Here is a 27563-nt window from a genome sequence, read left to right on the forward strand (position 1 = left end):
CCTGCGCCCCGGTAGGTTAGATATGAGGAGCAAACAGGAAGAGGTCTTCAGTTGCACCAAAAGGACCAGAAGCACTGCATCATTGGTTTCTAGCTGTAATGTAATGTTATTGGATCAAACACTACTTTCAATCTTCAAAACCTCACAAAAAATAACCGTTTCCTTATTTGTTACTAACCCTTACCCTGACGCTTATTGGATGCCATTTATAAATAGAATTCAAAATTTAATAAAAAATGGTGATATGTTTATCAAACTAATTAGAGTAGGCCTATCACAGTTTTAATCGTAAAATAGACGGTAATTTGAGAACAAAACAGAATTAAAAACCTGTCACCCAACTACATTTCCTCCAACGTTTTTATACCCACTCCGCCCCACCCACCAGTGTATAAAATAAACAAACATATCATATCATTGTAACCTGAAGTCATTGACGGCGTCGTGACACGAGCCTCCGTTCAGGCAGGGGGCGCTGTGGCACTCGTCCACGTCCACCTCGCAGCGCTCCCCGGAGTAGCCCATGGGGCACGTGCAGGAGAAGGCGGCGGCCAGGTCCTCGCAGACCCCGCCGTTCAGACACGGCGCCGACAAACACTCGTCCACCTCCAGCTCACAGCGAGGGCCTGGGGGGGGGGGGGGGGCGGGCGGGGGGGGGGGGGGGGGCAGCTGAGACTTAACATGGAGCGGAGGTTGAACACACTCTGTACTTTCACCTTCGGATTTAGGCCTGCGTTGGGTCAAAAAGACCATGAATAAATAAATAAAACAATATCTATATCTAACCTTAAACTGCTATTATAGATAATTAACAATCATAGATCGTCTTTACATATTCTTATGGGGTTTCGTGCCTTGGAAGACGGATTGAATGAGGGAACCAACACAGTGCATATATATCTCAAGGTAGCTCAGGTGTTCATTGTAATCCTAATGAGGTGACTGGACCCACACTCCAGGTGAGCCCTGCCTGTACCCTGACCTGTGTAGCCTCCGTCACAGCTGCAGCTGAACCCGTTGACCCGGTCCACGCACACGCCCTCGTTCAGACAGGGCGAGGAGACGCACTCGTTGACCTCCGCCTCGCACAGCGAGCCTGTCGACAGCGCGCGCGCACGCACACACACACACACACACACACACACACACACACACACACACACACACACACACACACACACACACACACACACACACACACACACACACACACACACACACACACACACACACACATCACGTTAGCTGGCGGGGAGGGCTGAGGATAAGGTGTTTCAATATAGGCCCCCGCAACCCAACACAGCTCTGTGTGTGCAGTATGCAACTATGGACTGACTGACTGAAAAGGATAGAAAATGACCTTGGCCTGAATAATGTCAGTATAATATTGTTTATTAAATCTTGTGGCTTCTTGATGTAATATATTCAGTTGAGTTTCACTGCAAAAACGTAGCATTTCAACAATGAACACTACCTTTCTTTTTTATTACCTTTTTATCATCGTGATATTATTATTCATAATCCAACCAACCAACATCAAAGATAAGATCAGCCTTCAGTTTTTTTGTCTATTCAGTACTCCCGTAGTGCCACTTCCAAAGAGCGAAGACAAGAGAAGTCTTGGATGATTCTATTAATATGAATGATTTTATGAAGATATGAAAATGAATAATGCACACATACCTACGAATCCAAGCTTGCACTCACACAGGAAGTCCCCCATCCCGTCTTTGCACAGGCCCCCGTTCTGACACGGGGCCGAGTCGCATTCATCAATGTCACTCTCACATTTGGCCCCTAGGGGGAGACAAAGGACGTAAATAACCGGCACTTACAACTAGACTACAGAGGATGGGGAGGGTTGGGGGTCGCAGTGTACCTGTGAAGCCCGGCATACAGGTGCAGACGTAGCCGGCCCCCACCTCCTCACACGTCCCTTTGTTCTGACAGGGGTTCAGGAAGCACTCGTGGAACACCTGAGGGGGACATCCAATCAGATCGCAGCTACAAACATCCAGGTAAAAAAGATACCGTTCGCTCCAAACACTAGTTGATATGAAAATATATTTATATATATATTGCATTGCAGTATATGTGCTGCAAAGTTAACGCTGTTTTGGCCCTTAAACCTTCATTGACTTGTCATATAAAGTTTTTCATTGAAGACAGTGTGGTTTTGACATACATACAGACAGATACACAAACAGACGTATACAGAGAGACAGACAGACCAACAGACAGGCCTATGTAGGAAGACAGACAGACATGGCTCCAGACAGACATACAGACAGGTTCATGCAGACAGACGGACAGACAGGCGTGTACAGACAGAGGGGAGGACAGGCGTGCACAGACAGACAGACAGACATAGCCCCAGACAGACAGACAGACATAGCCCCGGACATAGCTCCCGACAGACATACAGACAGGTTGAATCAGACAGACGGACAGACAGGTGGGCACAGACAGAGGTCCAGACAGACATACAGACAGGTTGATACAGACAGACGGACAGACAGGCGTGTACAGACATAGCTCCCGACAGACATACAGACAGGTTGAATCAGACAGACGGACAGACAGGTGGGTACAGACAGAGGTCCAGACAGACATACAGACAGGTTGAATCAGACAAACGGACAGACAGGCGTGGACAGACAGACATACAGACAGGTTGGTGCAGACAGACGGACAGACAGACAGGCGTGGACAGACAGAGGTCCAGACAGAGGGGCGGGGCGTGCCGACCTGGCTGCTGGCCTGGTAGTCCTGGTTGCTGGGCACGGGTTCCGGTGCTGACGTCACGCTCTCCTCCTTGGGCAGGAAGCTGGAGCTGAAACCTACGGCGGGCGCGGGGGGGGGGGGGGGGGGGGGGGGGGGGGGAGACGTTAGACGAAGGGAAGGGAAAAAGAAAATGGGAAGAGGGGGGGATACGTTTCCACTGGCGACTCGGGTCGCACGAGTTCGTGCTGAAAAGCCGCGTCGGCTTTTCCAGGTTCGTGTTCCCTTTCCCCCCCCCACACCGCTGCCGCCGTGCGTTTCCCACGCCGTTCGTCATGAGGCCCGTTTTCTTTTTCCAGAAACCCCAGTAGCACAATTGGATTCTTATTAGATTTCATATTCACCCCCCCCCCCCCACCCCTCTAACCCAGTGCAGTAATCCATTTTCCAATTGGTCTGAGCCGTCATAACAATCAGAAACCCCCGGTCGTCCCAGTCCGCCATAACCGCAGAATTTGGAAATAAGCGGAGCTATGTCTGAGAAAGGCTTTCAGCTGGGAAGGGGGGGGGGGGATTTTGATGAGGAGTCTTTGGAGGTTGATGTTATTAACTTCTTACTGGTTCTCTAATTTAATTTACCGTAGTTCAATCCGAGTGCAAAAAAACTGTGCAACTGAATCTTGGCGTCACAAGAGGCCTGGTAGCGCCACACAAACAACAAGAGAACGGGTTACCTCGAGTTTTTCCCAGAGTTCCCCCACATGTTTTATACATTACCACCAGACTCATTACCATCTACAGACCCAGTCAGGAATGGGGAACCTCCAACACTAATAACAGAGTGGGGGGGCTGGGGGACTCTAAAGCCACTGGTCCCGCAGTGCTCCCAAGAGGAGTTAAGCCAACATGTTCTCGAAAAATCCCCCGCAGCAGCGCAGCGCTGACGGCTTGGCACTCACTGGAGCAGTGCTGTATGGCGGTCGCCCCGGTAACCGTGGTGGTGCCGTAGAAGGGGCAGGAGAGGCAGTAGGAGCGGCCGTGGTCGGGCTGGTAGTAGTCCCTGGGACAGGGGTAGCACGGCACCAGGCCCGTACGGGAGAAGCGGCCTGCCAGACAGGGGACTGGAGGAGGAGGAGGAGGAGGAGGAGGAGGAGGAGGAGGAGGAAGGAGGAGGAGGAGGAGGAGGGGGAGGAGGAGCAGAGAGGAGGAGGAAGGAGGAGGAAGGAGGAGGAAGGAGGAGGAGGAGGAGGAGGAGGAGGAGGAGGATCAGAGGCGAGGAGGAGGAGGAGGAGGAGGAGGAGGAGGAAGAAGGAGGAGGAGGAGGAGGACGAGAGGAAGGGGAGACAAGGAAGAGGGATGGGGAGAAGAGAGGAGGAAGAGAGGGGGAGGGGGAGAGAGAGGGGAGGAAGGGGGAGGGAGCAGGAGGGGACAAGGAGCAGGGATGGGGAGAAGAGAGGAGGAGGAAAGAGGCACAGAGAGAGGGGAGGAAGAAGGAGATGGAGGGAGCGGAAGGGAGGGGGAAAGTAGGAGAGAAAAAGATTGGGGGAGAGGTGAAGAGTGTGGAGGATGAGAGAGGATAAAACCGGAGGGGAGGTTAGGGGGAACGGAGAGAGGAGAAGAGAAGAGAGGAGGGATGGGGAGAGAGAGAGGAACGTGGAGAGGAGGAGAAACAAAAAATGTTCGACCGCTGTTTTAACATCTCCAAAAGCACCCGCAAACAAACAGACATCACACCGGCACATCAACTCCACGTTCAGCGTGCAAATCACCGGGGGACCAGCCTCACCCCCGCACTCTGCCTGGTCCACGGCCCCCCGCGTCACGGTGGAGGTGCTGTCGGGGCACACCAGGCACTCCCTGGAGCCGAAGCCGGGCTGGTAGTGCCCCAGAGGGCAGGACTCACACGTCTCCAGCCCGTTCATGGAGCGGCTGCCGGGCTTACACTGGCCTGCAGCGCACACACACGCACGCACGCACGGACACACGCACACACACACACACACACACACACACACACACACACACACACACACACACACACACACACACACACACACACACAAACATCCTCATAAGTATCAACAAGTAAGAGGGACATGGAAATCGTAGCATTGGGGACTGATGGATAGAAGGACCAAAGGATGTGTGTGTGTGTGTGTGTGTGTGTGTGTGTGTGTGTGTGTGTGTGTGTGTGTGTGTGTGTGTGTGTGTGTGTGTGTGTGTGTGTGTGTGTGTGTGTGTGTGTGTGTTTAGGTGTGCGTGCGTGTGTGAGTGTGTGTAGACCCCACCCTTGCACTCGGTGGCGCTGCGGGAGTGCAGGTAGGCGGTGGACGTGCCCTCTGGACAGGTCTTGCACTCCAGCTGGCCCTCCTGGTCCTGGAAGGAGCCCAGCCAGCAGCTCTCACACTCATGGTACTCCAGGGAGAAGTAGGTCCCCACCGGGCACTGGACTACACTCACACACAGGCACATGCACAGGCACACGCACACAAAAACACACACACCGACACAGACACAAAAACACACACACCGACAGATATATACACACAGTCACACACATGCACACACGCGCACACACACACACACACACACACACACACACACACACACACACACACACACACACACACACACACACACACACACACACACACACACACACACACACACACACACAGTTTAGATTTGTGTAGCCTCGAAACAGGAAAAAGTTCCCTTCACTTGATCATTGTATATTGTAGCGCTATCTTCTACTGTATATTTAGATATCAGGGTTGAGTTGTTAAACCACGGCCCTGATACCTGTGATCACATCACAGGTATCATTAAAGAGCCAGTGAGGGGTTATGAGGGTGGCTGCTACACACTGGGGGTGAATGAGGCGGGATATTGAATGAAAGAATCAGCCTAATCTGCTCACCACACATGCGGCCCTTGAGCACCGAGCCGGGCCGGCAGAACAGCGTGGCCCTCCGGCTGACCAGGGACTTGGGGTCGACCACGATCAACTCCCTCTCCAGGTTGAAGCTGGACAGCGGCTGGCGGGCCAGCGTGCGCCGCAGCCGATTGGTCAGCTGCTCCAGGGTGCGCATGAGCCTCCTCTGGTTGGCCGCCTCCACCGAGTCGTTCCTCGACTGGGGCAGGGGGATGCTCGCTGTGGGGAGAGAATGGTGGGGGGGAACGGTTGGTTATCTCTCGTAGGCTATCTGTTGTGTCAGGTAGGCAGGCAGGGTATCCCCGGGGAGACCTGTGTGCAGTTGACCAAATAACTATCTTTTAGAAGATAGTCTTCTATTACCTGCTCGCTATTTTACCTCCAGGGCACTGGGAGGCGCTGTTTGGGAATCTAAAACCACCAATAAATTAAAAAAATATTAAATCCATGTACCCCTGAACACCATGAAGGCCGGCCTAACGGCAGTGGTTATCCCTTTGCACTTGTTACGAGGAACAGCCGAGAAATTGTTATTGTATGGTTTGGCTTGTTGGTTCGATTAGGCCTGTGTAGTAAGTAATCAATAAGTAAACTAAAAACAACTTTCTTTTTATTGTGAGGGAAGGGGTGGAAAGTGGAAAGATCCCCTTCTCTCAGGGAATGGGAGAGGGCCAGTCGATAGCTCAGAGGTCGGCCGAGGCATGAGCCCTGGTAGAATCCCCCCGGCCCCTCACCGGTGATGTTGAAGAAGATCTGGATCTTCTGGTCCCGGGTGGGCCTGCGGATCCGCCGGCCCTGTCTCTTGGTGCGGAGGCGGGCGGGGGCCCTCCTCTCCTGGGACCGGGGGGGACGGCTGTCCAAGGCGTAGCCCGAGTCAAAGTAGGTGTAGTCCGGGGAGCCCTGGGGGGCCGTGCCGGTGCCCCACCCCCCCGCCGGCCCTGAGAGAGCCAGGATGGACGGGAGGAGAGGGGGAGACGCCGGATGGGGGGAGGGAGGGAGGGAGGGAGGGAGGAGGGAAAGACACACCGAAGGGAGGCGAGAGGAGGGAGAGGGAGAGAGAGGGCAGAAGGGGGAGAGAAGGATAGGGAGAGGAGAGGGACAGAGGAGGGAGACACCAGGGGTCAGGAGGGGGGAGGTAAGGGGGAGGGAGACACCATGGGGGAGAGACGGAGAGAGGAGACGGAAGGGGGAAAGTAGGGGAAGGAGAAAAAGGTTAGCATGGGGTTGGGGATCATGTGAGGTGAATACAGAGTGGCGTATGCACACGAAGACAGACAGACAGAGGATAAGCCCTTGTGCAGACAATCGGCGTACATACAGACGGACGGACCCGTAAACAAAGGTACAGACAGCCAATGAGACAGAGCATGTGCATCGAGACGGACAGCGCTACCTATGGCGAATCCGTTGTCGTAGTCGTAGTTGTACTCCAGACACTGTCCCTGGGAGTTCACCTCCAGCTTACAAACGTCCTCGCTCTCACACAGGTTGGGGAGCTGTGGGACATCACACATCAACACGGAGTATGTGGATGTGTGGCTGTGTGTGTGCGTGCTTATGTGTCCGTGCGTGCGTGCTCACCAGGACTTTGAGCTTGATGTTGAACTCCCCAGTGAAGGTCTTGAGCACGTCCAGGTCGTCGCAGCGCGAGGCCTTGAACAGCATCTCAAAGGGCTTCAGGCCGTTGTTTGCCACGCGGTTCACTGGGGGAGGAAACAACAGCGCAGGGTTACAGTATTATCAGTGGGGAAGTAAGTGCACAAAGCCTCCTTGTTTCCTGGAGAAAGCTATGTTCAATACATTTCATAAATATCAATGTCAAACATTGAACATTGAACCATTATAAACTGATTGTAGAAATGGCAGATAAAAAATACAAAAGGGCCGAAACCAGCTGAACAGGTGGGAAACGTTTGGTTTGAAAGCAGACACACTCACGGGAGCAGTCGGGGCGGTCCGAGGACGTGGCCGGCAGCCACACGCCGTCGTAGGCGCACGAGTAGCTGTGGACCGCGTCCTGGGCGAAGTTGTAGCCCTCCTTGCAGCGCAGCACGCAGTTCACGGCCTCCTCCTCCTCCACGCACACAAACTCCCCGTTGACGGGGACGTAGGGCTGGCTGCAGTCCGTCCCTGTGCACCACAGGAAACACGCCCAGGGAAAGATGGGTTGTTTTAGTTTGATTTAAATGATGAATGAGCAGGGACCATGGGAGTAAACGAGCTAGCTAGCAGGTTAAAGGTGACATATTATACCATAGATATACATAGAACACTAGATGTCTTACGGCGGCGTCTGGAACGTCTTCAAAGGCGGCCATCTTACCACAGGCAAGCTTTCTGGCGGTTATCTGCAAAAACGCTAATACTCTAGTGTTCTATATATATCTATGTATTCTACAACCAGGTGTGAGTGTGATTAGCCGTAACAAGCCATTTAGACAAATCGGCCTCTTCTGACATCACAAGTGGGCGTGTCCACCTAGATGTGTGACGGATAGACGAGCGACGTTGGTGGTAGACTGATCCATCCAGCACAGATCTAGGTGGAGACGCCCACTTGTGATGTCAGAAGAGGCAGATTTTCAAAACAGCTTGTAACGGCTAATCCCACTCACACCTGGTGGTATAACATGTCACCTTTAAGGCGCTAGTCTTGAGGGGCCGGCGGTACCTTGGACGGTGATGGTGAGGTCACATGTGCGGTTATTACCCGCCGCGTCGGTGGCCGTGTAGCGCACCAGGGTTTCCCCCACGGGGAATAGTGACCCGGGGGTGTGGCTGCCCGTCACCACTATGCGACCACCTGGAGGAAGGGGGGGGGGGGGGGGGGGGGGGGGGACAGCTCATGGATTGGTTTGCGAGCCATGGTAAGCACAGAAATATGTTGGAGCACACTACTTCCTATTCAAACGGAATAGGTCATCTTATATAAAAAATAACTGAAAACTTAGCCCAGAGTAGACAGATTACAATACATGGATATAAAAAAAGTTGGCTAACTACAAAAGTCAGACACGGAATCAGAGCATACAAAGAATCAGACAAAAACAGTCAGGTAAAGTTTGTCAGCACGGTAACCACTGCAGCCACTTATAGGTCTGCTTAGAGATTAGGTGAATGCATTTCTTCAACTGTCCTGCTGGGGGCAGTGTTGTTGGCTAAATGGCAGATGACAGGCAAAAGGAGTCGTCTCTCTTTAATCATGGCGGTGATGATGTATCACTGTTGTTTCAGTGGGATCAGCTGACGGAGAATGGAAACGATGCGTCTAAACATCCCAGACAATAGAGAATGTGTGTGTAAGTGTGTGTGTCTTTGTGTGTGTGTGTGTCTGTGTGTTCCTGTTTGGCACGGACCCTAGAATTTTGCATAATAGCCCTTTATGAGAGCAGTGAGCGAAAGTGACACATAACGTAAGGCAGACAATAAACGAGAGTTAGGAACATAAAAAAATTAATGGCACACAGTGGAGGAAAGAGCAAAATAAAAACAGAAAGCAACCGGCTGGTTCCTCGTGTGACGAGGAAGAGAAAGAAAAAAGGGCGTGCGACCTTTCATCTCAGTGCAGTCCCTGCCCTCGTTCTCCTCTTCCCTCCACCATTATAAACACATCCAGGAGCATGGGGCCTTTCCAACAGTGCTGACACACGTCTGGCCCCGCTGGAGCCTACTGTCTGCGTGAGTGTGTGTGTGTGTGTGTGTGTGTGTGTGTGTGTGTGTGTGTGTGTGTGTGTGTGTGTGTGTGTGTGTGTGTGTGTGTGTGTGTGTGTGTGTGTTTGTACGTGTGCTATAAATAGCCTGGGGCATCAGGGTGTAGGCCTGGAAAAACAAAACACTGACGTGGACGTTGCACGCAGCTGACGTGTTGTGGCCCCGGAGACCGCCCGCAAGACTCTGTTATTACACCCACTGTGTGTGTGTGTGTGTGTGTGTGTGTGTGTGTGTGTGTGTGTGTGTGTGTGTGTGTGTGTGTGTGTGTGTGTGTGTGTGTGTGTGTGTGTGCGTGTGTGTGTGTGTGTGTGTGTGTGCATGTGTGTGCTTGTGTGTAATATTTGTAAACTCCGGTGCAACTACTGCATAAAGTCAGGTGAGAAAAAAATGTATGTTTCGGTAATTGCAATAGTTGTCAATATAACGGTATGTGTGTGTGTGTGTGTGTGTGTGTGTATGCACTGGCTGGTCTCCAACACCATAACTACACCCTGTGACTGTTTCTGAAGTGTGCTTGTAAATGGTAAAATACATGTTATGTGTTTTTTTGTACTTCACTTTACAGCTTTAGTTTAGTTTCAGTAATGGTCTCAAGTCACAGCGAATTAAATCAATGGTATTATTTTCGTTTCCCATAATCATTTCGGGAAAACACAGCTTTTAAGTGTTTTTGTAATATATTCGATTCAATGCAAACCCAAGGAAAGTTTGGTCAAAAGATTGCCAACATCCGTCAGAATAACACTCACAACAAATAAAGTATCAAATATAGTACAATTTAAACAGAAGATTTTCACATAAAGCTAAAGCCAAGAAGAGCAGAGGAAGAGGAAGAACTGAGGAAGAGGAAGGAAAAGAAGGCGGCATGGGAAGGCAAGAGTAAAGGAGATGAAAAGAGAGAAAAGGAAAGGAGAGAGGAGAGGAGAGGGGAGGAGAGGAGACTAGAGGAGAGGAGAGGAGAGGATAAGAGAGTACAGGTGGGAGAGGAGACTAGAGGAGAAGAGAGACCAGGCGAGGACAGGAGAAGAGAGGAGAGGAAGATCTGATGTCTGGAAACACAGAGAGGTGGAGGGGGCAGACATACCTGAGTTGTCGGAAAACTGCGGCACCTCCCACCTCACCACCGCCGCCTCTGAGTCTGTGGCCTGGACCATGGGCGGGGACCTGCACCTGTCAATCACCGGGGGCTCCGTATCTAGGGAACCAGAGAGGGGGCGGGGGCGGGGGGGGAGGGGGCAGAGAGGGAGAGAAAGCGTCAGCCTGGGCGTGACTGCCAGACATGATCAATCGAGACCATACAGGCCGAATTGCGAGGCATAATGTTCATCGTCAGCGAGTCTAAGAACTGTGCACGCGGCCGACATAAACCCCCAAAGCATGCCGCCTCTCGACCTCCTGCTGCACCTCGTTGAAGAGGACTCCGGAAGGAAAGAGAAGAAGAATTGGGAAAAGACAGCGGTTGCGCAATCATGCCCAGATTTGAACTTGGAGTTTCGGGGGGGGGGGGGGGGGGTTGCACGATCGGGCCCGTCGATGGCGTGTCAGAGGGGCACCGCGTGAACACATGCTACCGATAAAAGCCCCGGGGCCGTTCCGAGCGTGGCAGCAGCATGTGGAACTGTTCATCGCTGCTACCCCCACCCACCCCCAAACCGTGCGCTCCTTCCTCCACCCTCCCCTCCGCATGGCACGCGTTATCGGACGCATTAGCCAAAACCCTGAGTCGCTTTTTGGTGGAAACGCGAGTGGCTGTCTAGCGTCTGCCCACCGCCCGATCGACCGCAGTCGACTTGCGTTATTGGCCCGTGCATCCTGCGAGGGTAATGGCCGAGTAGACGGTTGCGATGCCGTAGCGTTGGTGGGGGTCTGGGCGATTATCTGAGCTAGTACGGAAAAGCCCTGTGCTACAGCTGCACCCCGACTGCACGAATGTTGTCGGAACAACTTAAGCGTCGAGTTCTCTCTCTTCTCTCTGTGGTTATGTCTCTCTCTCTCCCTCTCTCTCTCCCTCTCTCTTCTCTCTCTCTCTCTGTGGTTATGTCTCTCTCTCTCCCTCTCTCTTCTCTCTCTCTCTCTCTAAGGCTACGTCTCTCTCTCTTGCACTCGTTTTCGCTTCTCTATATTGCTAGCCTATGTCTCTCTCTCTCTTGCTCTCTCTTCTCTCTCTCTCTAAGGCTATTCTCTCTCTGTTTCTTCACCATCTCTCTCTCCCCTGCGCCGGAAGGCCTCTCGTATCCGACACACCTGGATCCACTGAGAGAAGGAGAGTCCACTGTGCGTGCATCTGTTTGCCGAGTGCCCCTGGCTCCCCGTGTGAGGGCCCCCGATGGGCGAGGTGCTGTAGTATGACCAGACGTTTAGCTATCTTGGCCCCAAACACTACCCCAGCGAGAGGAAGACCAGTAACAGTACCAGACAGTAGTCGACGGTCTCAGCGGAGCGCAGAGGACGGGGCCATTAGCATCACCAGGTGAAACAACACAGAGGGGTCTATGTTTGTGTGTGTGGCGGTGAGTGTGTGTGGTGGCGCACACTTTGGTGCGGAATAATTGTTGATTTTGGAATTTAAATTCAAATTCCTTCTTGTGTTTGCTTAATTTTTGTTTCGGGGAGCCGTGATAGACTGTGACACTACATAATGTACCCAATTTTCATTTTAAATCCAATTCTCCCCGGGTTTGACCCTGCTAAATCAATTCAACATGCCTTCCTGGCAGAACAGAATGAAAACAAAAGGCCCAAAGCCCCACTCTCACTGTGCCGTGTTTGTGTGAGTAGGGGCATGCGTGCGCGCACGTGTGTGTGTGTGTGTGTGTGTGTGTGTGTGTGTGTGTGTGTGTGTGTGTGTGTGTGTGTGTGTGTGTGTGTGTGTGTGTGTGTGTGTGTGTGTGTGTGTGTGTGTGTGTGTGCACACACATGAAGTTTGCAATATTTGGGGTAGGGAATATCTAGTTATGCCCGAGGAACCCAATGATGCTGATCTCACTGCTAAGCACAACACAGCAGGCAGCTGGCGATATAAATCTAATCTACCTTCTTATTGGAATAAGGAGCTGGAGGAAAAGATAAGCCAGGCGATGTTCTGGACATTTCCACCGTCTCTTTCTTTCTCTCGGTCTCTCTATCCTGTTCATCCATTTCAAATTACCGACATCCTGGTAAACTAAAAGGAGGTGCGCGTGTGTGTGGGTGTTTGTGGGTGGGCTCACTCACTCACTCATTCACCCACCGTGGGTGAGTGAGTTTTTTTGTGAGTGTGCGTGCGTGTGTGTGTTTGTGGGAGCACGTGTGTGTGCATGTGTGTTTGAGTGTGTGTGTAGTGCGTACCGACGACGGTGACGGTGAAGGAACAGTTGGCCTGGTTGCCGGCGCGGTCGGTGGCGATGTAGGTGATGGTCTCCGTGCCGACGGGGAAGAACTGCGGAGGGGTGTAGATGGGCTTCACCTGCACCATCACCTGGGAGAGAGAGAGAGAGAGAGAGAGAGAGAGAGAGAGAGAGAGAGAGAGAGAGAGAGAGAGAGAGAGAGAGAGAGAGAGAGAGTTAGAGAGAGAGAGAGAGAATATTTCTGGGGATAGTGTGACATGGCTTTGCTCAATTTATGAAATCCCCCACCCCTCAATCCATCCATACATCTATCTATACATCCATTTTTTTTTTATCCATGCATCCATTTATTTATCCTTTCATCCATCTCTTTATCCATCAGCCCCCCCCCCCCCCAATCTCATCCTGACGACCTCTGACCTCTAGCCCCGAGTTGTCCGTGGCGTTGGGAGCGTTCCAGCTGACGCTAGCCGTGATGCGCCGCTCGTCCGTGGCCGCCTCCACGTTCTCCGGACACTGCAACTTCGGGGGCTGGGAGTCTGGGTGCATCCCATAATAGAAATATCAATAATAATCACACAATCATAAGCACTGCATATCAATCTCAATTCACTCACTGGCCGCAGCCAGCACTCTGTTTTCTCCTTAAATGGTGAGCTGTGCTGTCATCTGACCTCTGACCTACCTAATTACATCCTGCATTAGACACTCATTACGGGTCATTATGAATTTGGAGAAAGTGCACTTAAGTCCACTCCGCACCAAGCTACAAGAAGTCATAACCTCTCCCTCCCTCTCTCTCTCTCTCTCTTGCTCGCTCTCTCTGTGGACATTACCGCACATTGAGTGGGGCTCATCGGTGAGAGATCAAAGGTCACAGGAGTTATCTGGACGGCTGGAGATGGAAAACCCTGACCCCAAACACTCGCTGTCTCAGGCAGCGCTGGGGATTCCTCTTGGGTCAATAACCGGCTCACATAACAGGTCTGAGTGATGTCAGCTATCGGTGGATACAGAGAGCAGCTGTCTGCTCCCCATGTATGAAACCTGCACTATTTCCGTTTTTATACTGATGCATTTATAGCGCTATCAATCTTAGACAACGGTGACTAGAGCAGACCAGAATAAAACGATTAAGAGAGAATAAATTGTCTGGACTCGCGTTTTATTCTCGAAGGACCTTTGCAGTTCAGTAAATAGTCGCAGTAAAATATTTACATTTTTATCTCCAGTCGGTAGATAGTTGTTTATGGTTTTCATATTTGTTTTATACATGCAATGTTTGATTGATTGATTGGTTGTTTGATGTATATATTTTTGAACGATTGATTGATTTATTTGTTTTTTGATGGATAGATTGTTTGATTGATTCGTTGTGTGATTGTCTGTTTGATTGACGGATTGAGTGATAGATAGATTGATTGGAAGGTTTAAAAAACAAACATTATACAGCTTACACATAAGGATAGATCTCTCTCTCATATCTATGCTCCTTGATGAATGTAGTACACATAAATGAGTGTTGTACACTGAACAAGTAAATAGTATATATCATCCAACATCTTTCAAACATTTAATCTGTTTAAATCCAGTTTAAAGACGACAAGTGTGTGCATGTGCGTGTGTGTGTGTGTGTGTGTGTGTGTGTGTGTGTGTGTGTTGCATAAGGAGACCCAGTGATACCATCTGGACCTGGATCGGACCCTCCTGAGAGACAGTGCCTCTCTTATGCACATCAACAGGCATCTGTCTTTTTTTTTTCTGAGCAGGGGAGTAGGTTGGTTGGTGGGTGGGGGGGGGGGGGGGGGGGGGGGGGGGGGGGGGGGGGGAATAGCTGTCTGAGTGGGTCATCACCATTGGAACATGGAGAGGGACTGCGCCATCTTCTTATTTTGATTGTTGAAGAGTTTCCTTCGGTTCACGCATGCTTGTTTTGTCGATTTCCTACTGTGCTCATCATATTTGTCTGGATTATCTGGCTCTTCTTAACGTAACTCGTAACTCTAGGTCACGGCCTGTTATTTCTCACACTCAGTAAACTCTCTCTCTTGCTCTCTCTATCCCTCTCTTGGGTTTCTCTCTGTTAGCTCACTCTCTATATGTTCCACTTTCTCCCTTTATAATCGCAGACACGAAGCAGCCAGATTGTCCATAAAAAAAATAATAAACATTGTAAAAGTGGAACACCAAACGGATGACTCATGCTACTTTTTCATTTGTCCTCCCCCTAGTCTCTCCGTCTCTGCCTCCCCTCTTCTCTCTCTTCAATTCCCCACTTTTTTTCATTTTTATGACACCTCCTGTCTCCATAGAACCATTCGCCGGCTCATTAGCCACCATTTCCTCATTGCCCCCGGCAGAGGAAGAGGAAGACGAAGAGGAGATGAAGGCGGAGAGAGAGCGGCGAGAGAGACCAAGTTTGCTGGCCACCTGTTCCGAAGTGCCAGCCCCACCCCCATCGTCCACCACCACCCTTCCCTCTGGGTCTGTGCACAGACCCCGCGATGTTCAGACATGGTTTGAGTTAGACAAACCCAAAGAAAGAGACCGCCGACACAAGAATCAAGTTAGCCCCTTTCCCACAGTCCCCGAGCGGGGGGGGAAGGAGAGGGAGGTAGGGAGGGGCATGGAAAGAAATGTCCACGTCCAAAATTTCTCTGTCTCAGAGTCATCTCACTGTATCTCTCTGTCTCTGCTCTGTCTCTCCAACCCCATGCTTTTTCCACTTCCAGCTCTCCTGGCTTTTATTGTTCTGTTTTATTTGTCTGGCTACTCACAGACACAGGGAAACCTGCGGCGCATGGCGTGCACACATGCGCTTTCCGGGGAACATTTCAGGTGCTGAGAATCCAACACAGAGGAGGAAGGGATTATGGTCCTTGTTAAAATGTCCTCAAAAGGAGCGTTCGTTCTACTGACTGTGACAGGGGATACAGTTGACCACTGAAACCAATCTTAAGGAGGCCAAATGGTTCGGACTAGTGCGAGTCGTTCAGTGATCGGGGGTCAAAGCTTTAAAAACACACACACACACACACACACACACACACACACACACACACACACACATCTATACACACATCTATACACACGGACACACATACCTGCGCAGGTGACGCTTTGGACATTAGCGCTCCAGTCACCGGTGCTCAGACACACCGCCCGCCTCCCGCCCTGGATGCGGTAACCTTGGCGACAGGTGGCTACGCAGATGGCGCCCTGGGCCATTGACCTCTTCCCACAGGCAGGGGGCGACAGCACGACGTTCCTCGGGACCACCATCATCGGACAACGCACTTCTGGAGGGAAGAAGACTAGACGAGGTGAGTTTTATTCAGTAGTCATTTATACACTAATTTATACACTAATTTACACTATTTATCTAAATAAATCTGGAACTTATATAACTTATCTCTTTAGGTTGATAAATGAATATGCCAAAAAGTCTGGTAGAGTTTTAACATTACTATAGCATCAACTTAGCTTGACCCTATACAAGCTCAGCATGTTTGTCCTTATAAGTGCCGAGAGTTGGAGAAAGGGGCCCTTATCTAAAGCAAGAGCATTTGGGTGAACCTCAGCAATGTCTTTATGCCATTGTGCGTGTTATAAAACTGCTTGAAGTGGACACGAATCAGACTGCGTGGCAACGAGAATCAAATAAAACGAAACAGCCGAAAGAAAGGCGCGGTCGCCGAACGCTTCTAAAACAAGAAGCCGCTTCCCCTTTTAAAGTAGGACTTTCCTCAAACACATGGCGTCATGCTCCTCTCAAAACCACTCTCTACCTCCCTCACTATCGTCAAATGTCCCCATCCTCCATCCATCAGAAGAGCATGAGGTCAGACCTGTTCACTGTTAATGTTGGGGAGCTAGGCACAACCCAGCAGGTCAACAAGGTCAAGGTGGAACACGCCAAAGACCTTCCAAGAGCGAGGGGTTCCTCTGGTTAGGTTAAGTAGGGTTTAAATGTGGTGACTCTGCAGACATACCGGTGTGCTAGGAACAGCAAACAGACAATTAGGAAATTGGAGGTGAAACTACCAATTTTCTGCAGGAATGTAATGTGGAAGCTGTGTGTGAAGGATGTGTGTGTATCGGTGTGTGTGTGTGTGTGTGTGTGTGTGTGTGTGTGTGTGTGTGTGTGTGTGTGTCTTCTCTGCAACAGGCAACAAAGCCTAGATGATGCGTTTATTGGCCCACTACAAGTAAACGATATAAACGAAGCAAGATGTTGCTGAAGATGAAGGAGAATTGAAGGACAAAATAAGAGTGAGAAAGAGAGAGAGAAAGAGAGGCAGAGCAAGAGGAAGCGAGAGAGAGAAGAGAGAGAACGGGAGAGAGAGAAAGCGACAGGAAGAGAGAGCGAGAGAGAAAAAGGAAGAGCGCAGAGAGAGGGAGGCCAGAGTTTGAAGGACAGGACAGGCTTGATCCACGAGGACTGAGTCACTGCAGGGCAGAGAACAGAAGCAGGGGATCTGCGGCGGAGCAACTTGAACAACTTGGACTTTGGTTCTGATATAATTGACCCATGGCGCTTCTCTGTGGCCAGTCTGAGTCTACAGAAATATTTTCACCCAACTAGCAGTTTTAAGAAGTGTGTGGGCATTCCCAAAATATGGGTTGCGTCGTAGTAACTGTAGTGTGTGTGTGTGTGTGTGTGTGTGTGTGTGTGTGTGTGTGTGTGTGTGTGTGTGTGTGTGTGTGTGTGTGTGTGTGTGTCTGTTTGAGTGTGTGTTTGTGCGCGCATGTGTGTGCTCAAGGGTACTTATTAGTTTAAAAATGTTGCTCAAACTACTATGTTCTGTTCTTACTCGGCTCCAACAAAACATTATGCTGAGGGCCAATGTCCTGAAGACACGTTTTACAGAAATACTCTTAAAGTTTTCAGGTAAATAGCTTTTTTTTTTACAGCCCCTGGCTGGTAGCTCCTGATATATCATCTACGCCCACTAGACAGACATTTATTAGCAGACGCTAAACAGATAGCAGGCCTGTTTGTGTGTGTGTGTGTGTGTGTGTGTGTGTGTGTGTGTGTGTGTGTGTGTGTGTGTGTGTGTGTGTGTGTGTGTGTGTGTGTGTGTGTGTGTGTGTGTGTGTGTGTGTGAGAATGATTGCAAAAGTAGACTTTCCTGGTGCCCATTTCCCAGGATGTATTAGAAACAGTAACGTTTTATAAAATCAAGGACTACATTTAAGTTCACAGCTAGAAATGGTTAAGTCGAAGCAAAAATTCAGGTATTTGTTTAAAGATGGCCGTTTCGGCTAACTTGTTCAATTCAGGGTAATGCAGGGTAATGATCTGTCAGGAGGAAAGCACTGCATCATGGGAAATAATCCCCAGGTCTGCGTCGTTGCATGCAACCATTGGACAGAGCATGGCTATTTGTGTATGTGTGTGTGTGTGTGTGTGTGTGTGTGTGTGTGTGTGGCGGAGAGTGTGTGGGGGGGGGGGTGGGGGGTCTATGTAGTCCTTGAAGGCTTACCCACACACCGAGGTTGGGGTCCGCTCCACAGGGAGTCGGCCAGGCAGGTGAGCCGGCTGTCCCCCTCCAGACGGTAGCCCCGCTCGCACCCCGCCGTGCACTCCGCCCTGTAGGGGGCGCCACCGCCGACACCGCCACCTCCTTCCTCGGTGCACCTCATGTGGCCATGCTGCGGCCGGCTGAGCGGGGGGCAGGAGCGCACTGGAGGTCCGAGAAGAATCCCCCAAAAAAAGGACGAAGAAGAAAGGAAAAGTTTGCGACGTCACAAATATCAGATTTTGCGTCTAATGAGCAGAAGTCGTAGATGGGGGGAAGATGTAGGGTATACATGTTGTACATGTAAGCGGGGAGTCGAGGCTTTATGGTTGTTGAGTTTGTTCAGGGGATAGGGTCGTGTTTTGTCCTTTTAATTGCAGGATGAGGGTTAGGGTGAGTTTAATTTCCGGTGGATTGTGTGTCATATTGCCTCGGAGACCACTAAATGAGGGCAGCGGAGTACAAGTTCGTCTATTATTTCACTTGTGCTGTAGAAAAAAATGAATTATACGGAATTTAGTATTTACAGATTTAACCGAAAGATAAACTAAGAGCGAAAACAAACGACGGAAATTAATTCCTCAGAAATCGCACAAAACAATACTTCTGAACAGTAAAAGATCCAATGTTCTTCTCTCTCTGCTGTTTTTCAGTGAGCTTAAAAGGATAGATGTCTCAAGTTAGGCCAAAAAGGTGTGGGGTATTTTAAGGGCACAAAGAACAAATCAGTCCAACAAATGCATGTTTTACCAATGACAAACAACCTTCAAAGTAATAGCGGTCTGGTTCAACCTGTTGGTTGAACCAGGTCGACCATATGGTCCAAACCTGCCTCTGTAAAGAGGTCAAAGGCAGATGGTCCGAAAGGCAGATTGGAACAGACAGGAAAATAAACTAAAACCCAAAACACCTGTTAGAACGGCATTAGCATGAGAAAATCAACTGCAGAGCGAGGCCAACATGTTCACATCAAAGCTACCTGCTGGGGCGTTTGTTCTGCTCTAACTGGAGTGCCAGATGAGTGGAGCTTCCTACAGTTTCGTTGCCGCAGGAGGCCAATCAATAAGATACGAGACAGGGAGGTGTAATAAACGCCAAACATTTCATACGAAACGGCTACCGGCCCACACTTTAGTTAATCCTTGGGGATTAAACCCATGACCTTGTCCGACATTTTGGGATCCGGCCCCGAACGGAAACAAATGACTGCGTCGTGAAAGATGTCCACAACCTTTTTTCATTTTTTATCATCGGTCTAGAAAACGCAATAACATCGAATTTGAAAATACTCAATCAGACACAGGGCATAATAAATCATATGCATGGAATGTGGCCGGCATAGCACTTTTAGGACTCCCTAATAACTCTCTCTTAAAACACTGAATGTATATGACTGTATATACGTTCTTGGTGTGAGCGTGTGTATGTGTGTGTGTGTGTGTGGGGGGGGGGGGGGGGGGGGTCTGTCTGTTCCTCATTACACCAGGGGTCTGGGAAGGCGGCGTGGAGGATATAATTTCTCATCTCGCCACCCCTGGACAGACAGACACACACACACACACACATACGCACATACACACACACGCACACACACAAACACACACACACACATGCCCTTACGAATCCCCCAGAGCTTGACGCAAGCTGGGAGGTCCCATTATTCACTGACAAGTCTCACTGTATGCGGGAAACTATAGATACACACACACACCCGCACAAACGCGCACGCGCGAGTGCACGCGCACACACGCATACACATACACAGTAAGGTATGCAACCACAGTTATGCACTGTAAAGTCTTACTGTCTGGCTATCAATATAACTCAAGGTTTTGCAAGAACATGGCTGGGAATTGGGATTTTGTTGTATTCGTTGAGGCTCTTCTGGGTTCACTTTTACTTTTTACAACTTTCACTTCTCACTGCACTGTAGCTTTTGATATTGGTTAGTTTAACCTTCTCTCTATCTCTCTCACATCATGACCCTGCATTCAAAACTCCATGAATCCTGTAGGAACAAGCCTTCCCTCACTGTCTCTCTCTCTTTTTTCCTAACGACTCTCTCTACCACTCTCTCTCTTCCCAATCCCTCTCTTCCTATTGTCCCGCAAACCTTTCTCTCCCTTGACCCCAATCTTCCCAATTCTTCTCTTCCAATACCTCTCTCTCTCTCTCTCTCTCTCTCTCTCTCTCTCTCCCTCTTCCTCCCTTTCAATACCTCTCTCTCTCTCTCTCTCCCTCTTCCACTCTTCCTATACCTCTCTCTCTCTTCCTCTCGTCCCATACCTCTCTCTCCCTCTTCCTCTTGTCCCATACCTCTCTCTCTTCCTCTCGTCCCATACCACTCTCTCTCTCCCTCTTCCTCTCTTCCTATACCCCTCTTCCTCTTCCTCTCTCTTCCCTAATGGCTCTGTGTCTCTCTCTATCGGTCTCTCTGTCTCTTCAGAGAGAGGGAGGAACAAGGGAGCCTCGGCAGAAGCGGAAGAGCCTCCTCCCGATGACCTCAGCGCTCCGCCACCGCACGCGACGCGCAGACATGTGGCCGGCCGCCATCACCTCTGGTGTTTGTTGTTTCCCCCCCCCCCCCCCCACCCACCTTCTTGTTTTACAAGCCGTCTTAGCAACCGTACCCGAGAGAGGGTAACACGCGCTACCTCCCCTCTGTGCTGACGGAGCCCATTAGTGCGGATGCAAGCGTTTATTAGGACTCGGCCACATCAAGGGCTGGCAAATAGTAGCGGAACACTTCTATAGCCGCCTCGTGGATTTGATGACTATTGACTAATAATGGACGGGTGTGTGTGTGGGTTGGGGGGGGGGTTGTTTATGAGTGTTGGTGTGTGTCTGTGTGTGTCTTTGTGGAGTGGGGGGGGGGGGTTAAGTGTGCGTGTGTTTGTCTGTGAGATTGTGCGTGTGTGTTTGTGTGTGTGTTTGAGGGTGTTAAGTTCATGGGTGTCTGTGTGGGGGTGTGTGTGGGTGTGTGTGTGTGTGTGTGTGTGTGTGTGTGTGTGTGTGTGTGCGTGTGTGTGCGTGTGTGTGTGTTATCTGTGTGTGTATGTGTGCGGATCACATTGGCACATTAAAAGTCAAGCTGAAAAGGGATCTAAAAAAGAGGCATCAAGAACCTCTACCGTCGAACCCTCTCTACCACTAACTAATGCCCTGCACCCCCTAATCCCCCCCACCCCGGACTCGGCCTTCCTCCATCACCAGTGCATCCCCCTCTCCCCCCCCGCCTCACCCCTGCAGCTGGGCGTGGTCCCGGACCAGGCACCGTCCGCCTGGCACAGCCGGATGCCCGTGCCCTGGAGGTCGAAGCCGGGCAGACACTTGACGCCGCAGGCCGCGTCGTGGCGGTTGTTGCACGCGTTCTGGATGAAGAAACCGTTGGCCGGGGGGGACAGCTTAGGACAATGCACCACTGGAGGAGGAGGAAGAGGAGGAGGAGGAGGAGGAGGAGGAGGAGGAGGAGGAGGAGGAGGAGGAGAGGAGGAGGAGGAGGAGATTTAGGAGAGGAGGAGGAGGAGGAGGAGGAAGAGAAGGAGGAGAGGATGAGGAGAGTTTAGAACAGAAGAGAAGAGGTAGAAGGGGAAAAGAACGTAGGAAGCAGGAGAGGAGAGGAGAGGAGGATGAGGGAGTGAGAAGGAGAGGAGAGGAATAGCAGAGAAGGTTGAAGAGATGGAGGAGGAGGAGGAGGAGGAGGAGGAGGAGGAGGAGGAGGAGGAGGAGGGAGAGGAGATGGAGGAGGGAAGAGAATATGAGGCGAGAGCAGATTAAAGCATTTTGGATAGATAGATGCAGACATGAACCATCTTTTGGCTCAATGACACACAGACAATCAGAGCCAAAAGGGCTTTGTAGAGATGATGTTAGCTTCTGCTGCTGCTGTCTCCGTTTGGAACATGCTGTACACTTTCTCTTTCCTGACTCAAAAGCACAAAATGTTGTGACTCAAGCACTAAATTATTAGCTGTGTGTGTGTGTGTGTGTGTGTGTGTGTGTGTGTCAACAACAGAACCAACTAAATTATTGTTGGCTGAACTCTTCAGCATCTCCAGTTCATGTTTCGCGGAAGAGGAGGGAGTGTGAGATTACTGGAAGAAGAATAAACTTCCATTGAATCACATAACTATGAATAAATAGTAAATATAGATGAACTAACTTCCTAGCGAATTAACTAGCTCCCTTAGAATAATTATCCAACTAAGTCAATCATTACTAAATGTGTGCCTGCTGTTTCTCCTTCCATCTGTCCAGCCATTCATCCATCCATACACATCATCCCATCAACTCATTCACCTACCACATCCATCAATCCACCTCATACATCCACCTCATTCACCTCATCCATCGACCTCATCCATTCATTCACCACATCCAACCATTCATCCACCTCATCCGTCCATCCATCCATCCTTCCACCCATCTGTCCTTTGCCTCCGTCACCTCCACCCACCTTGGCAGGCCAGGCCGACAGCCCTGTAGCCCGGCTGGCACACGCAGTCGGTGAGGGCAGTGCTTCCAGGCTGGGAGGTGTGCTGGGGGTCCGGGCAGGCCTGGCAGGTGCCCCGCCCTCCCGGGGTGACCTCTGGTTTGTAGGTGCCAGGCGGGCAAGCTGGGAGAGGGAGGGGGGATGGGGGGACGAGGGGATAGAGATACCATGGGTCGTTAGTCACAGTCCTGCTAATCCCCCCCACACACACACACACACACACACACACACACACACACACACACACACACACACACACACACACACACACACACACACACACACACACACACACACACACACACACACACACGCGCGCAGAACTATGTGAGCATCCTCACACACACACATACGCACAAAAACATACAAATTGTACGCAATTTGTGAACACATGTGCAAACAGATTATCACAAACATACACACAAAACGCTAAGGGTTATTTACTGTATAAGACCGCAAATAAATGGTCCATGGTCGTCAGAAGAGCAGGTGTTAGGCTGGATCATACGTGACTTTTAATGACTTTTCAGAAAGCATCCATCTGTTCAAGTGACTCCAAACCATTTGACCGGAATCAATGAAGAAGTGTAGCGAATGGAAAGGTTCAACTACTCAATCGAACTGAATCTTCAGAGCAGGGGAAGTGCGTAGGTGTGTGTTATTTGTATTTTTCCATTACCCAGAAACAAACTGAAAAGGTTTACGAGCACGAAAATCCTATTTATGGTCGACGAGTATGCACACCTGGCATTCATCAAAGTGGGTCTTTGATCACCTGTGTGCACACACACTCACACACACACACACACACACACACACACACACACACACACACACACACACACACACACACACACACACACACACACACACACACACACACACACACACACACACACAAATATCGCAGGTACACACTTAACACGTGCAAACACACATCATAGAGTACACACATACACATGACATGAGTGCTAGTTCTTCTAACAAATGTACCTATTGTAAGTCGCTTTGGGTAAAAACGCCTGCTAAATGCCCTGAATGTAAATTGCCAATTTAACTATTGGCATATCACCTGGATGCGATATATGCAGACTTGGGATGAGGCAGGGAAGGCTCCCCCTGCCGTCCATGTTCGCCCTGTCATTCCAGTGCTTGTTTGTGTTGTTCTGCGTGTATTCCACGCTGAGCTAGCGTCATCCTCGGCCCCGTTCCCTCAGAGCGGCCGAGAGACGAGCGAGTTCACGGTGGTCACGCGATAACGGATGCAGCAGATGCTTCGACTTTTCCACGTGTCTCGTCTTTTTTTATTCTCCCTCCCCTTTTCCGAAACACTGAGGAGCGGCGTCTGAAGGCAGACGCCCCTGCACCCCGGAGGCTGCCGGGATCTGGCCTCCGCTTCCATCGGAAGTCTGCCCGGTTGTTAGCAGAGGCTCGTGTTTCCCCGACGCAGGATGCAGTGTGGCGGGGGGGGGGGGGGGGGGGGGGGGGATGTGTTTGAGGTGGTGGGGATTCACACCCGATCAACGGCAGGTTGTGGCCGCGCATGTGAGAGCAGGGATGTGCTTGCGCGCATGCAACACACACACATGTATACACACACACAAACACACACTCAAGACACACACAGATACATACACACAAACAGACACACACAGATACATACACACAAACAGACACACACACACACACACACACACACACACACACACACACACACACACACACACACACACACACACACACACACACACACACACACACACACACACACACACACACACACACACGCACACTGATTCCATCAGCAGAAGATCTGGAAACACACTTGTGATGGGGAGGAAGGGTAACGCAGGACAGACAGGATGGAGGGTCAGACAGACAGCAACAGGGGGAACGATGATGACGATGATGATGATGATAATGATGATGATGAACGAATGAGCAGCCATTCATCTTCTCCGAAGGAGCAAAGAGATGGAACGCGGAAATGGAGGAAAACTGAATGAGGCACACACACACACACACACACACACACATACACACACACACTGCGGGTAGCCGTGTAAGTGTGTTTGCATTCCATAACCTCCCATCGTCCGAGTACATAAACCCAAAGCTTCCAATCCGTCTCCCGGCAGCCAATCAGCCGGCTGTACAGCGGGGCCAGCAGACCCCTTTTATTTAGACAGGAAGTGGAGTGCCAGCGGGCTACAGGGCCATAAAGACGCACGCATGCTTGCACACACACACACACACACACACACACACACACACACACACACACACACACACACACACACACACACACACACACACACACACACACACACACACACACACACAGACAGACAGACAGACAGACACACACCCTGCTGTGCCTGGACAGGGCCTTCTTGACACATGGAACAAGGGAGACGCCAGTCACAGACGGCTACTGTACGCGTTGCGGACGCGGGCCAAGTTGACTGTCGTGGGCCATTTGCGGCCCGATGTTAGAACAGGAGCGGATTCAAAACCAACAGTTAATATTTTGGTAAAACGGCGTCTCGTAAAAAGGCCGGCGGCTGAAGCGAGAGGGGACCGTTTATTAAAACATCCGAGGTGTGAGTTTCCAGCGCTGTGTAATGAGAGGGGAATCACGGCGTGTGCATTAATTCAAAATGTCAACCAAGATTACTTTCAAAGGTCAGGAGGAGGAATCAATGACTACATTGACTAATTAACCATGAAAACACTGCACTTATGGACCACATTTGTCCGTACATCTAGACTTGTCTTGTCTCAAGTGTGTAAAAAGGAAAGCTAATTGATAGCCTGCCAATCAAACCTGCTCATCATTGGCTCATCAGTGGCAGATGAGCCAATGATTAGCCTGGCAGGAATGCACAATGTTGTCGAATTCTTCATCGGTAAGAGCTTCTACACTTAGTTCGAGACCAAGAATCAGAAACTTGCTGTTTGTGGTTGTAGTGAGTGAGTTAGTTTGGAGTCGTCTGTATCAAGAAAAACATGAATTTTGTAATACAATATGTTATTTAATCCATCAAGAATTGATTTTATTGGTTTCTGTGTTCAGAGTTGCCAGACCGAGTGCTTCAAACAAAAGCACAAAGAGAAGAACAAAAGAACAGTTCAAAGGAGGAGGAAAAAGTAATTCTTCCCAGTCCCTCTCATCTGTTAATATCTTCTTGTGTAACAAAGGGGAGGTGTGTGTGTGTGTGTGTGTGTGTGTGTGTGTGTGTGTGTGTGTGTGTGTGTGTGTGTGTGTGTGTGTGTGTGTGTGTGTGTGTGTGTGTGTGTGTGTGTGTGTTTGAGAGAGAGAGCCAAAGCCACTATCACACGAGAATCTGCAGGTCTGCTGGGTCCTATTAGCCTCAAAAGAAAGAGAGAAGAAGACAGAGATCGACGGAAACCATGCGGCTAAGAGAGAGAGAGAGAGAGAGAGAGAGAGAGAGCAAGAGAGCGATAGCGAGAAAGAGCAAGAGAGCGATAGCGAGAAAGAGCAAGAGAGTGATAGCAAGAGAGAGAGAGAGAGAGAGCGATAGAGAGAGAAAGAGAAAGAAAGAGAAAGAGAAAGAGAAAGAGAGAGAGAGAGAGAGAGAGAGAGAGCACAAGAGAGCGATAGCGAGAGAGAGCAAGAGAGTGATAGCAAGAGAGAGAGAGAGAGAGAGAGAGAGAGAGAGAGAGAGAGAGAGAGAGAGAGAGAGAGAGAGAGAGAGAGAGAGAGAGAGAGAGAGAGAGAGAGAGAGAGAGAGAGAGAGAGAGAGAGAGAGAAATATGGACAGATGGTTAGAGCAAGAGAAAAAGCATGGTTTCCATCTTAAAAAATGTCCTGGGTCCAAAACTAACGTGGGTTACAAGGACGGTCCCAGACACAAACATCATCATTTAGAGACCAGCGTATACGTGTGTCTAAATACGCACGCGCAGATCTGTGTGCATGGAAACTCCCACGAATTCTATCCTCTGCCTTCTCCCTTTCTGTGGTATTTCATAGAGGTTCCCTCCGTCCAAATAATTAGTCACTAAACACTTAACCATGTGAAATACTTAGGAGGCAAGCCTTTTACTAGTCAATACAAACTCCTCTTTAAAGGAAGGGTTTTACTACTACAGAGACTTGTTTCCAAAATAATGTGTGTGTGTGCATGTGTGTGCGTGTGTGCGCGTGTGTGTGTGTGTGTGTGTGTGTGTGTGTGTGTGTGTGTGTGTGTGTGTGTGTGTGTGTGTGTGTGTGTGTGTGTGTGTGTGTGTGTGTGTGTGTGTGTACCCCTTTAGGCTAAAAGGCAGGAAGTCCAGCATAATTGTGAACACAAAACTCCTAAATCTGGACTGAGGTCTCGCCGCCACCACTTGTGGTACAAAAAGACTAACTCACTCACACACGCAAAGTTCTGCTTGCATGTACTCCAAGTTTTGAATTCATCCAATTTTTTTCCACTGAAAAATACCAATGTTGACAAGCGAGTAGACTTCCTGTAATCGTGCATTGAGCTTCGAAGACGACAATAGACACAGACAGCTCCAGCTCGACTCATGAGAACTCAAAGTCAACAAACACAAACAATCAGCGAGTGGAACCAGCAATTACACTATATTTATCTCGAAACCATCTACATGCACACTGCGTGTCTCATGTCACGGCCGTGGCCGGCTCACGTCCCTCTTTGTAGCGTTGCAAGTAACGTTGTATACATATACTGTATATATACTGTAATCAAGATCCTACAACTTGCAGTAATTTGCAGTTGTAATATAAAGTATACTGTTTAACCTGCCCGTGTACCACAGGTGAACGTTTCCGTTGACATTTACAGAAAATGTCATGTAAGTGAACTCAAATTCAAACTTAATAT

At 50.0% G+C, this 27563-nt stretch overlaps 1 protein-coding gene across 4 annotated transcripts in view; it reads right to left on the reverse strand.

The window, feature by feature from the left end:
- The window catches only part of svep1 (sushi, von Willebrand factor type A, EGF and pentraxin domain containing 1), an 88528-nt gene that overhangs the window by 27464 nt on the left and 33501 nt on the right, over positions 1–27563 (reverse strand). For 2 of the 4 annotated variants that reach the window (XM_030338999.1, XM_030338997.1), the window contains exons 4-25: positions 22672–22830; positions 21457–21636; positions 18180–18380; positions 15798–15992; positions 13114–13232; positions 12695–12824; positions 10452–10562; positions 8328–8459; positions 7595–7786; positions 7238–7359; positions 7050–7152; positions 6391–6594; positions 5642–5875; positions 5010–5171; positions 4508–4669; positions 3681–3842; positions 2749–2840; positions 1880–1976; positions 1684–1797; positions 983–1096; positions 425–626; position 1 (exon numbers count right to left, since the gene is read on the reverse strand). The exon at position 1 is cut by the window's left edge and continues 157 nt beyond it. In XM_030338999.1, coding sequence (XP_030194859.1) covers position 1; positions 425–626; positions 983–1096; positions 1684–1797; positions 1880–1976; positions 2749–2840; positions 3681–3842; positions 4508–4669; positions 5010–5171; positions 5642–5875; positions 6391–6594; positions 7050–7152; positions 7238–7359; positions 7595–7786; positions 8328–8459; positions 10452–10562; positions 12695–12824; positions 13114–13232; positions 15798–15992; positions 18180–18380; positions 21457–21636; positions 22672–22830 — 3188 coding nt within the window. Of the gene's footprint in view, positions 2–424; positions 627–982; positions 1097–1683; positions 1798–1879; positions 1977–2748; positions 2841–3680; positions 3843–4507; positions 4670–5009; positions 5172–5641; positions 5876–6390; positions 6595–7049; positions 7153–7237; positions 7360–7594; positions 7787–8327; positions 8460–10451; positions 10563–12694; positions 12825–13113; positions 13233–15797; positions 15993–18179; positions 18381–21456; positions 21637–22671; positions 22831–27563 lie in introns of those variants that run through there. The other 2 variants (XM_030339000.1, XM_030339001.1) reach the window with 2 other exon arrangements.

Source organism: Gadus morhua, chromosome 17, assembly GCF_902167405.1.
Source record: "Gadus morhua chromosome 17, gadMor3.0, whole genome shotgun sequence".
Taxonomy (NCBI): domain Eukaryota; kingdom Metazoa; phylum Chordata; class Actinopteri; order Gadiformes; family Gadidae; genus Gadus; species Gadus morhua.